General features: G+C 46.4%; 1 protein-coding gene across 13 annotated transcripts in view; it reads left to right on the forward strand.

Moving 5' to 3' along the window:
- The window catches only part of NWD1 (NACHT and WD repeat domain containing 1), a 97,929-nt gene that overhangs the window by 57,125 nt on the left and 28,554 nt on the right, over positions 1–12,250 (forward strand). For all 13 annotated transcript variants that reach the window (XM_063701086.1, XM_063701085.1, XM_055372067.2 and 10 more), the window contains 2 exons: positions 2,180–2,302; positions 11,814–12,022. In XM_063701086.1, the coding sequence (XP_063557156.1) occupies positions 2,180–2,302; positions 11,814–12,022 (332 nt within the window). The remainder of the gene's footprint in view (positions 1–2,179; positions 2,303–11,813; positions 12,023–12,250) is intronic.

A 12,250-nucleotide genomic window follows, 5' to 3' on the forward strand; every position in this document is an offset into this window, starting at 1 on the left:
ATGAAAGGGAGGGGAAGGGGAAAGGGGAGGGAAGGGAAGGGAAGGGGAAAGGGGAGGGAAGGGAAGGGGAAGGGAAAGGGAAGGGGAGGGAAGGAGAGGGGAGGGAAGGGGAAGGGAAAGGGGAGGGGAGGGAAGGGGAAGGGAAAGGGGAGGGGAGGGAAAGGGAGGGAAGAGAAGGGGAAGGGAAAGGGAAGGGGAAAGAGGAGGGAAGGGAAGGGGAGGGGAAACAGGAGAGAAGGGGAGGGGAGGGGAAGGGAGGGGAGGGAAGGAGAGGGAAAGGGAGGGAAGGGGAAGGGAAAGGGGAAGGAAGGGAAGGAAAGGGGAGGGAATGGGAGGGGAGGGAAGGGGAGGGAAGAGGAGGGAAGGGGAAGGGAAAGGGGAGGAAAGGGAAGGGGAGGGGAGAGGTGAGAAAGGGACAGGAGTGAAGAGGGAGAGAAGGGGAGGGGAAGGAGAGGAGGGGATAGGGGAGGGGAGGGGAAAGTGGAGGGGCGGGAAAGGGGAGGGAAGTGGAGGGGAAGGGGGAGGGAAGGGGAAGGGAAAGGGGAGAGCAGGGGAAAGAGGAGGGAAGGAGAAAGGGAAGGGAAGGGAAGGGAAGGGGATGGGAGGGAAAGGAAGGAGAGGGGAGGGAATGAGAGGGTAGGGAAGAGGAGGGAAGGGGAAGGGAAAGGGGAGGGAAGGGAAGGGGAGGGGAGGGAAGGGAAAGGGAAAGGGGAGGAAAGGGAAGAGAAGGGGGAAGGGAAGAGGGAGAGAAGGGGAGGGGAAGGAAGGGGAAGGGGAAGGGAAGGGAAGGGGGGGAAGGGGAGGGGAGAGGAAAGGGGAAGGAAAGAGAAAGGGGAGGGGAAGGAAAGGAAAGGGAGGGAAGGGAAAGGGAAGGAAGGGGAGGGAAGGGAAAGGGAGGAAAGGGGAGGAGAAGAAAGGAAAAGAAAACATATCCCATCCCCTCACTCTCTGTCCCGATGAGGTGGAAACAAAATTCTGTATTCTCAGAGCTTGACTGCCTCTGATTCAGCACCACCCATTTTACACATGTGGGAGAGGCACAGAGAAGGAAAAGGACTTCCTTTCTTTACTCCGGGACATTCAGAAAGTTCAGTTTCTTAATGTCTAGGCCCACGTTTTCTCCAATATATCTTGGCCCTTCTCTCTCTGCAGTGATATTTTAATCAAACTCCACCAGGCAGAGAGCCTTGGGGTGTGTTTGCCCAATTCATTGGCAAATATATATTTTTTTTCTTTAGGACATCAGCCCTTGCTTTTCTACATCGGTTGAACTCAGAGATGTCAAAAACATAATCCTCATTCTCAGCCAATATAATTTCTTTCTTTCTTTCTTTTCTTTCTTCTTCTTCTTCTTCTTTTTTTTTTTTTTTTTTTGTTGTTGTTGTTGTTGAGACAGAGTCTCCCTCTCTCACCCAGGTTGGAGTGCAGTGGTGTGATCTCAGCTCACTGCAACCTCCACCTCCTGGGCTCAAGTCGTTCTCTGGCCTCAGCCTCCCGAGTAGCTGGGATTACAGGTGTGCTTCACTATGCCTGGCTAATTTTTATATTTTTAGTAGAGACTGGGTTTCTCCACGTTGGACAGGCTGGTCTTGAACTCCTGACCTCAAGTGATCCGCCCACCTTGGCCTCCCAAAGTGTTGGGATTATAGGCATGAGCCGCCATGCCCAGCCATGGCCAGCGTAATTTTGTTTCTGAGTTTTCTTCAACTAAGGCAGGGTTTCTCAGCCATGGCATTGCTGACTTCTGGGGCTGAATCTTTCTCTGGGATGGGGTTGTTATGCATTGTTCGGTGTTGAGCAGCATCCCTGGCCTGCACCCACCAGATGGCAGTAGTGTCCTTGAGCATCCTTGTCCCCATTGTGGCACCTCAAGATGTCTCCAGAAACTGATATGTGTCCGCTGGGTGAGCACTGCTGGACTAGACAGACACTTATGACCACACTGTGATGCAGTCCCCTTCCCTACCTAAGAGCGAAGTGAATGTCACAGGCCAGAGTGTGAATCTGTGCATCTGAGTCTGTGAATCTAATCCTTGCTGTGCAGCTTTGGGCAAGGGACCAAATCTCTCCATGCCTCAGTTGTCTTATCTGTGAAGTGGGGGGCTCATTAGAGGACCCCATAGCTGAATACTTGGACACAGGAACTGAGATCATTGCTGTTGCCTCTGTGTGGCTGCAGGCATCACCGCCATGGCATGGGGTGTGGAGGAGAAGCTGCTGGTGATTGGCACCCAGGATGGCATCATGGCTGTGTGGGACATGGAAGAGCAGCATGTGATCCACATGCTAACTGGACACACAGGTGAGACTTGGGAAGTGGGGTTTGTGGTCAGCTTCCATAGTGAACAGTCGGTTCTCAGAGCCCCTTCCCCACAGATTCACTTCTCTGTATTGAAACCCTGGCCTTTGTTCCTGCATCACTTAGCTATAGTTGCATAATGAACCATCCCCAAACACAGTAGTTTCAAACAAGCCATTTCTTTTCCTTTTTAAATATGGGATCTCACTGTATTGCCCAGGCTGGAGTGCAGTGGTGTGTTTATAACTCACTGCAGACTCAAACTCCTGGGCCCAAGTGATCCTCCTGCCTCAGCCTCCTGAGTAGCTGGGACTACAAGCACATACCACTATACCCAGCTAATTTTTTAATGTTTTTAGAAATGGGGTCTTGCTATGTTGCCCAGGCTGGTCTGAAACTCTTGGGCTCAAGTGATCCTCCATCCTTAGCCTACCAAGTAGCTGGGATTACAAATTTGAGCCACAAACAAGCTATTTCTTTAGCTTACTTCCTGTGCATTGGCAATGCAGGCTGGACTCAGCTGGGTGGTTTTCTGCTCTCAGCTGGGCTTGCTCATGTATCCGCAGTCAGTCAGTGGATCATCTAGGAGCTGGCTGAATCTGAATGTTTTCAAATGAGGCAACTCAACTTTGCTCCACGTGGTCTGTCATCATTCAGCATCCTTCAGGTCTCTCATCCCCAGCAAAGGCAGGGTTTCTTTTTTTTTTTTTTTTTTGAGACGGAGTCTTGCTCTGTTGCCCAAGCTAGAGTGCAGTGGTGCAATCTCGGCTCACTGTAAGCTCTGCCTCCCAGGTTCACGCCATTCTCCTGCCTCAGCCTCCCGAGTAGCTGGGACTACAGGTGCCCACCACCATGCCTGGCTAATTTTTTATATTTTTTAGTAGAGACAGGGTTTCACCGTGTTAGCCAGGATGGTCTCAATCTCCTAACCTTGTGATCCACCCACCTCGTCCTCCCAAAGTGCTGGGATTACAGGCGTGAGCCACTGTGCCCAGCCAAAGGCAGGGTTTCAAGAAAACAAGTAGGCACTCACAGAATCTCTTAAGCCTGGACTTGGAGTTGGCACCTGGTCACATTCACATTCTCTTGACCAAAGGAATTCACAAGAGCAGTCCAGTAGGGAAATAGGCTAAATAGGCTTTCTGCCTTCTTTTCTTTTATCTTTCCTTTCCTTTCCTTTCTCTTCTCTTTTCTTTTCTTTTTTCTTTTCCTTTTCTTTTTTTCATTCTTTTTTTCTGACAGGGTGTTGCTCTGTTGCCCAAGCTGGAGTGCAGTGGCACAATCTCAGCTCACTGCACTCTCAGCCTCCTGGGCTCAAGCAATCCTCCCATCTCAGCCTCTTGAGTAGTTGGGACTGCAGACACACACCACCACACCTGGCTAATTTTTGTATTTTTTGGTAGAGACAGGGTCTCACTATGTTGCTCAGGCTGGTCTGAAGCTCCTGAGCTCAAGCAATCCTCTCGCCTTGTCCTCCCAAAGTGCTGAGATTACAGGTGTGAGCCACTACACCCAGCCTAGGCTTCATTTTTTGATGGAAGGAGCTGCAAAGTCACATTGCCAAGGGTGTGGATCAGGAAGGGTAAAGAATTGTGGTCCTTTTTGCATTTGTCGACCTCAGATCCTAAGTAAGGTTGTTTATTTCTACATAGTCCCTTAACAGATATGGCTTATTTCTATAATCAATTGTTGAGTGCCTGCTGAGTACCAGGTCCTGTTCTAGATGCTGAAGAGAGATAGACAAGGGTCAGGACTAGGATGGAAAACTATTCATTCTTGAAGACTAATCTCAAGGGTCCTCCCTTTGGGAGAGATGATTCCCACAGTAGAGTTCATAACTAGCTACCTTGTGCTCTTCCTGCAGCTTGATATACATAGGACCACATTGGCTAAGACTACAGTTGGCTGGGCGTGGTGGCTTATCCCAGCACTTTAGGAGGCTGAGGCAGGCAGATCATTTAAGCTCAGGATTTTGAGACCAGCTTGGGCAACATGGTGAACCCACATCTCTACAAAATATGCAAAAATTAGCCAGGCATGGTGGTGCACACCTGTAGTCCCAGCTACTTGGGAGGCTGGGGCATGAGAATCGCTTGAGCCCAGGAGATCGGGGCTACAGTGAGCCGTGATTACACCACTGTACTCTAGCCTGTGCAACACAGCGAGACCCTATCTCAAAACAAAAAACAAAAAACAAAAAAACAAGACTACATTTATTTGTTGACCTGAGATCTTATTACTACTGTTTGAGGGCAAGGGTTATGTTTTATTCAACATACTCCATTCTTATTTGTTGAATAAATAAGTTAAAATATCCCATGTGTTTAAAAAATACATTTAACAGAATCAAGCCATAGAAAATTAGCTTTAGAAAGAATCTAATCTAGGCCAGGTGCAGTGGCTCATGCCTGTAATCTCAGCCCTTTGGGAGGCCTAGGCGGGTGGATCACAAGGTCAGGAGATCGAGACCATCCTGGCTAACATGGTGAAACCCCGTCTCCACTAAAAATACAAAAAAAAATTAGCTGGGCGTGATGGCAGGTGCCTGTAGTCCCAGCTACTCAGGAGGCTGAGGCAGGAGAATGGCATGAACCAAGGAGGTGGTGCTTGCAGTGAGCCGAGATTGCGCCACTGCACTCCAGCCTGGGTGACAGAGTGAGACTCCGTCTCAAAAAAAAAAAAAAGAAAAGAAAAAAGAATCTAATCTAACCCTTTTATCTAATTAAGAAAACAGGTTGGGCATTTTATTTAATTAATGAAACAGGACTCACACCTGTAATCCCAGCACTTTGAAGATGGGAGGATCACTTGAGGCCCAGAATTCAAGACCAGCCTGTGCAACATAGCAAGACCTCACCTCTAAAAAAAAAAAAAAAAAAAAAAAAAAAAGTGTTTTAAATTAGCCAGGCATGGTGGTGTGCACCTGCAGTCCCAGCTACGTGAGAGGCTGAGCCAAGAGGATTGCTTGAGTCCAGCAGTTGGAGGCTGCAGTGAGCCATGTTTGCACCACTGTATTCCATCCTGGGCGACAGAGTGAGACCTTGTTTCCAAAAAACCAAACAAACAGAAAAATGGGAGGGGGTGGAGAATGTCTAAAGAGCGGAATCAAATTTCTATTAGAGATGACATATTCAAAGTTTTAAAAAATTTAAAGGGGTGCCATAAAAGGCTTAATGGACAAGATACATAATATTATGACACAATCTTTTGAAAAATCGAAAGTTTAATTGGCCCTCCATATCTGTGGGTTTTGCATCTGTAGATTCAACCGACCGTGGATTGAAAATATTTGGAAAAGCTGGATGCAGTGGTGTGTGCCTGTAGTCCCAGCTACAAGGAGGAGGATGCCTTGAGCCTGGGTGTTTGAGTTCAGCCTGGGCAACAGAGTGAGATCCTGTCTTTTGGTTGTTGTTGGCTGTGTTTCTTTTCCTTTCTTTCTTTTCCTTTTCCTTCTTTCTTTCTTTCTTTTTCCATCCTTCCTTCCTTCCTTCTTTCCTTCCTTTCCTTCCTTCCTTCCCTTCCTTCCCCCCTTCCCCTTCCTCTCTTCCTTCCTTCCTCCCTCCCTCCCTCCTTTCTTTCTCTCTCTCTTTCCTTCTTTCTCTTTCTTTCCTTCTTTCTTTCTTTCTTTTCTTCCTTTCTTTTTTTTATTTTTCAGGATCTCACTCTGTCATCCATGCTGGAGCACAATGGTGCAATCATAGTACACTACAATCTTGACATCCCAGTTTCAAGCAATCCTCCCACCTCAGCCTCCTGAAGAGCTAGGAGCACAGGTGCATGCCACCATGCCCAACTAATTTTTAAAACAGTTTCTGTAGAGACTGGGTCTCACCGTGTTTCCCAGGCTGGTCTTGAATTCCTGGCATCAAGCCATCCTCCCACCTAAGCCTCCTGAAGTGCTGGAATTACAGGCATAAGCCACTGTACCTGTCTCTTACAGATAAATTTAAAGGTGGGGCATGGTGGCTCATGCCTGTAATCCCAGCACTTTGGGAGGCCGAGGTGGGTGGATCACCTGAGATCAGGAGTTTGAGACCAGCCTGGCTAACATGGTGAAACCCTGTCTCTACTAAAAATACAAAATTAGCCGGGCGTGGTGATATATACCTGTAATCCCAGCTACTCGGGAGGCTGAGGCAGGAGAATCACTTGAACCCAGGAGGTGGAGGTTGCAGTGAGCCGAGATCGTGCCACTGCACTCCAGCCTGGGCAAAAAGAGCAAAACTCTATCTCAAAAAATAAAAAATAATAAAATAATAAAATAAAAATAAAATAATAAAATAAAAAATAAATAAAAATAAAATTTAAGACCCTGTCTCTTAAAATAAATAAACAAATAAATACAATTGTTACAAAGGAAAATATTTGGGAAAAAAATAGTTAACTGCATCTGGACTAAACATGGACAGACCTTTACTGTCATTGTCCCCCAAACAATGCCGTATAACAACTATTTATATAGTATGTATGCCATATTAGGTATTGTAAGTAACCTAGAGAGGATTTAAAATATACAGGAGTGGCCGGACATGGTGGGTCACGTCTGTAATCCCAACACTTTGGGAGGCCGCGGATCACCTGAGGTCAGGAGTTAGAGACCAGCCTGGCCAACATGGCGAAACCCCATCTCTACTAAAAGTACAAAAATTAGCTGGGTGTGGTGGTGCACACCTGTAGTCCTAGCTACTTGGGAGACTGAAGCAGGAAGATCACTTGAACCTGGGAGGTGGAGGTTGCTGTGAGCCGAGATCATGCCACTGCACTCCAGCCTTGGTGACAGTGAGACTCAGTCTTAAAAAGAAAAAAAAAGAAAAATTAAGTGTACGGGAGCACCTGTAGTCCCAGGCTGCGGCTGAGGCAGGAGGATCACTTGAGCCTGGGAGATCGAGGCTACGGTGGGCTGTGATTGCATTACTCTGCTCCAGCTGGGGTAACACAGCCAGACCCATATCTCTAAAAATAATAATAATGGTAAGAATAGTAATAAAGTATACAGGAGGATATATATAGGCTATATGCAAATACGACACTATTTCATATAAGGCACTGGAGCATCTGTGGATTTTGGTATCCGCAGGGGTGAAGGAAGGGCAGGGGAGAGGAAAGAGCCTCCCAGGCACAGGGAGCAGCAAGTGCAAAGGCCCTGAGAGGGGAATGAGGTTGGCGGGTCTATAGAACAGCAAGGAAATCATGAGGCTGGAACTCCAGAGATTGTGTCAAATGAAAAGGAGCAGTCGGCTGGGCGCGGTGGCTCATGCCTGTAATCCCAGCACTTTGGGAGGCCAAGGTGGGCAGATCACGAGGTCAAGAGATCGAGACCATCCTGGCCAACATGGTGAAACCCTGTCTCTACTAAAAATACAAAAATTAGCCAGGTGTGATGGCACGCACCTGTAGTCCCAGCTACTCAGGAGGCTGAGGCAAGAGAATCGCTTGAACCCGGGGGGCAGAGGTTGCAGTGAGCCAAGATCGTGCCACCGCACTCCAGCCTGGGCGATGACAGAGTGAGACTCCGTCTCCAGAAAAAAAAACAACAAAACAACAAAAACAGCAGTCACCAGGGGCCACATGGCGTGCGACTCCCATGGATATGAAATATCCAGAACAGACTAATCCACAGAGATAGGAGAGACAAGAGGCAGATTAGTGGTGGCCAGGGGATAGGGGAGGGGAGTGGGGAGTGACTGCTGATGGGGACAGGGTCTCCTTCTGGGGGGTTGCGAATGTTCTGGAACTAGATAGAGTGATGGTTGCACAACACTGTGAATGGCTAAATGCCACTGGATTGTTTGCTTTAAAATTATTAATGTGATAGGCCAGGCGCGGTGGCTCACGCATGTAATCCCAGCAGTTTGGGAGGTTGAGGCGGGCACATAATTTGAGGTCAGAAGTTCGAGACCAGCCTGGACAACATGGTGAAACCCCATCTCTACTAAACACACAAAATTAGTTGGGCATGGTGGCGCATGTCTTCCCAGCTACTCAGGAAGCTGAGGCAGGAGAATCGCTTGAATCCCGGAGTGGGAGGTTGCAGTGAGCCAAGATTGCGTCACTGCAGTCCAGCCTGGGAGACAGAGTGAGACTCTGTCTCAAAAAAATAAAATAAAATAAAATAAACAAAATTTAAAAAATTAACGTGATAAGGAAAAAAAGAGGATGACTCTTTTTTGAGATTATGAAAATGTTCTGAACTTATATATATATACACTTATATATACACATATATTTTATCTATATTTTTGTGTATGTATATATTTATGCTTCATGTATGTAAAACAATATATATGTGTGTATAAAACATAAATATATAATACATAAAAGTATAGATATATACATATATACAAAAACAAATATATACATAAATATATAAATATATACTATATATATATTTTTTATCAATGTTTTGCCATAAACATTCTTTTGTGTCCATTGACTCTTTTTTTAAAATTTTTTTGTTTTTGAGATAGAGTCTCACTCTGTCGCCCAGGCTGGAGTGCAATGGCATGATCTTGGCTCCCTGCAACCTCCGCCTCCCAGGTTCAAGCAATCTTCCTGCCTCAGCCTCCCAAGTAGCTGAGATTACAGGCGCCTAACACCACACCCAGCTAATTTTTGTATTTTTAGTAGAAACAAGGTTTTGCCATGTTGGCCAGGCTAGTCTCGAACCCCTGACCTCAACTGATTCACCCACCTTGGCCTTCCAAAGTGCTGGGTTTACAGGCGTGAGCCACTGTGCCAGCCTATTTTTATTATTTTTACTTTTTTTTTAGAGACAGGGTCTCGCTATGTTGCCCGGCTTGTCTCGGACTCCTGGGCTCAAGTGACCCTCCCACTTCGGCCCCCGAAAGTGCTGGGATTACAGGTGTGAGCCACCTGGCCCAGTCAGATCCTTGTTCTGTTATTGTATTTTATTTCATTTATAATTTCCACCATTAATTTCACAGGGTACATGTGCATGTCTGCTACATGGGTATATTGAGTGATGCTGAGATTTGGGGTATGAATGACCCCATCACTGAGGTAGTGAGCACGGTACCCAAGAGGAATTTTGTTAGCCCTTGACCCTCTTCCTCCTTCCCCATTCCAGTAGTCCCCAGTATCTGTTGTTCCCATCTTTATGTTGGGGACACTTTTTTTTTTTTGAGACAGAGTCTCACTCTGTTGCCCAGGCTGGAGTGTAGTGGTCCAGTCTCGGCTCACTGCAACCTCTGCCTCCCAGGTTCAAGCAAGTTTCCTGCCTCAGCTTCCCGAGGAGCTGGGATTACAGGCACACACCACCACACCCAGCTAACTTTCGTATTTTTAGTAGAGACGGGGTTTTGACTTGTTGGCCAGGCTGGTCTCGATTCGAACTCCTGAGCTCAGGCGATCTGCCGGCCTCAGCCTCCCAACGTGCTGGGATTACAGGCATGAGCCACCCTGCCCAGCCTGGGATTACTTTTATAAGGACAGTAATCCCATTCCCCAGGGCGCCATCCTCATAACCTAATCACAGCCTGATGAACTTTTTGTTTATTAGGCAGAATCTCCATTTGTCTGTTATATGTTGCAAATATTTCCTCCACATCTCTCATGATGTGCCTTCCAACTGCAGTTTATCCTCCTGAAGTTCTACATTTCTACATAATCCAGTTGGTCAATTTTTCCCCTTTATGCCTTCCAAATTGTACATTTTGCTTAGCAAATAGCTCTCTAAGATTATTATATTTATTTATTTATTTAGAGACAAGGTCTTGCTGTGTTGCTGAGGCTGGAGTGCAGAGGAGTGATCATAGCTCACTCCAGCCTCAACCTCCTGCGCTCAAATGATCCTCCCACCTCAGTTTCCCGAGTAGCTGGGACCCCAGGTGCATGCCACCCCACCTGGCTAATTATTTTTTTACAAGATTATAAAAATGATGAGAGAAATCCTATAATTTTTCTAGAAGTTGCCCCTTTTTTATGTGGTTATTAATTTTAGACACTCTTAGATGCTGAATCTTTATAAAACTCAATTATCTGTTTAGTATTCAACACCTGGGGCAACTGATTGACTCCCAACCAGTTGTGGCCCTCTGAATTTTGCTTTGCCACATTTCATTATTTTCCATTTGGACAGGTTCTATCAATTTAACCAACAGAGAGAGGCTCTCAAAACAAAACAAAAGAAAAAAGAGGCTGGGCACAGTGGCTCACGCCTGTAATCCCAGAACTTTGGAAGGCTGAGGCGGGTGGATCACCTGAGGTCAGGAGCTCGAGACCAGCCTGGCCAACATGGTGAAACCCCATCTCTACTAAAAATACAAAAATTAGCCAGGCGCAGTGGCACATGCCTGTAATCCTAGCTACTCAGGAAGCTGAGGCATGAGAATTGCTTGAACCCATGAGACACAGGTTGCAGTGAGCCAAGATTATGCCACTGAACTCCAGCCTGGGTGACAGAGCAAGACTCCATCTCAAAATAGTAATAATAATAATAATAATAATAATCATCATCATCATCATCATAGGCCAGGCGCGGCAGCTCATGCCTGTAATCCCAGCACTGTGGGAGGCCAAGGTGGGTAGATCACCTGAGGTCAGGAGTTCGAGACCAGCCTGGCCAACATGATGAAACCGTGTCTCTACTAAAAATACAAAAAATTTGCCAAGTGTGGTGGTGGGCACCTGTAATCCCAGCTACTCGAGAGGCTGAAGCAGGAGAATTGCTTGAACCCGGGAAGTGAAGGTTGCAATAAGCCAGGGCCACGCCACTGCACTCCAGCCTGGGCAACAAGAGCAAAACTTCATCTCAAAATAATAATAATAATAATAATAATAATAATAATAATAATAATAATAATAAAAGGCCAGGCATGGTGGCTCATGCCTGTAATCCCAGCACTTGGGAGGCTCAGGTGGGTGGATCGCTTGAGGCCAGGAGTTCAAGGCCAGCCTCGCCAACATAGTCAAACCTGTCTCCACTAAAAATAGAAAAAATTAGCCAGGCATGGCGGCAGGTGCCTGTAATCCCAGCTACGTGGGAGGCTGAGGCACGAGAATCACTTGAACCCGGGAGGCAGAGGTTGCAGTGAACCAAGATTGAGCCACTGCATTCCAGCCTGGGTGACAGAGAGAGTCCGTCAAAAAAAAAAAAAGAGGGTTACATAATTGTTTTGAAGTAATTATCCTTGGTTACAAAAATCAATAACGAGGGTGTGGCTGGACAGGAAGTTGCTGGGCAGATTGCCTTGCAGATGTGTTTTTTCTGTAAGGCTGCAGTAGCCTTTGTGCAAGGTTGTGATTTTTGTAGTTTTTTCTGTTATTAGGCATAGAAGTGTGAGAACTCTTTCTCCATAGCCTTCCTTTATAGCCTGTTTGCCAGGGTTTTCTTAATGTTATTGACTCCATTTTTATTCTGATGACTTTCACAATTCAATTCCATCCATCTTTTCTTTGGTAAACGAGGGTATTTCCAAGCTGACAAGCATTTTGATAGTTGCAAGGTCAAAATGTTCCCAGCTAATATACTCTCCCCTACCCTGGTCTGCTGCAGGAGAGGTGAGGTGTGTGAAAATATTTGCCAAAGGGACCCTCGCCATCTCTGCTTCAAAGGATTACACACTGCGCTTGTGGAACTTACTCTCTGGCCGGGAGAAATTTACCATTTGGGATGGAGGCTCAAAAAATCCCGCTGAACCTCAGATCTGGAACCTTCATGTGGATGAGGCACACAAAGTTGTGTATTCAGCATCTGGCTCAAAGGTAACAAACATATGCCCTGTTTGTAAAGGAAAGCTGAGACCAGAGCATTCAAAGACAGAATAGGCCATTTGTATAAGGAGGGCTCCCTGATACAGTGATGGGGTAGGGGTGTAAATGGAGTACACAACCACTTGAGAGGGTGCTATAAGAGGTTTCAGACTTCATAGTTGGATTAGACAATCCTGATAATTCTTTCTGACCCCAAGATTTGAAACCTTTCATCTTTTT

The sequence above is a fragment of the Gorilla gorilla genome, chromosome 20, assembly GCF_029281585.2.
Source record: "Gorilla gorilla gorilla isolate KB3781 chromosome 20, NHGRI_mGorGor1-v2.1_pri, whole genome shotgun sequence".
In the NCBI taxonomy this organism is placed as follows: domain Eukaryota; kingdom Metazoa; phylum Chordata; class Mammalia; order Primates; family Hominidae; genus Gorilla; species Gorilla gorilla.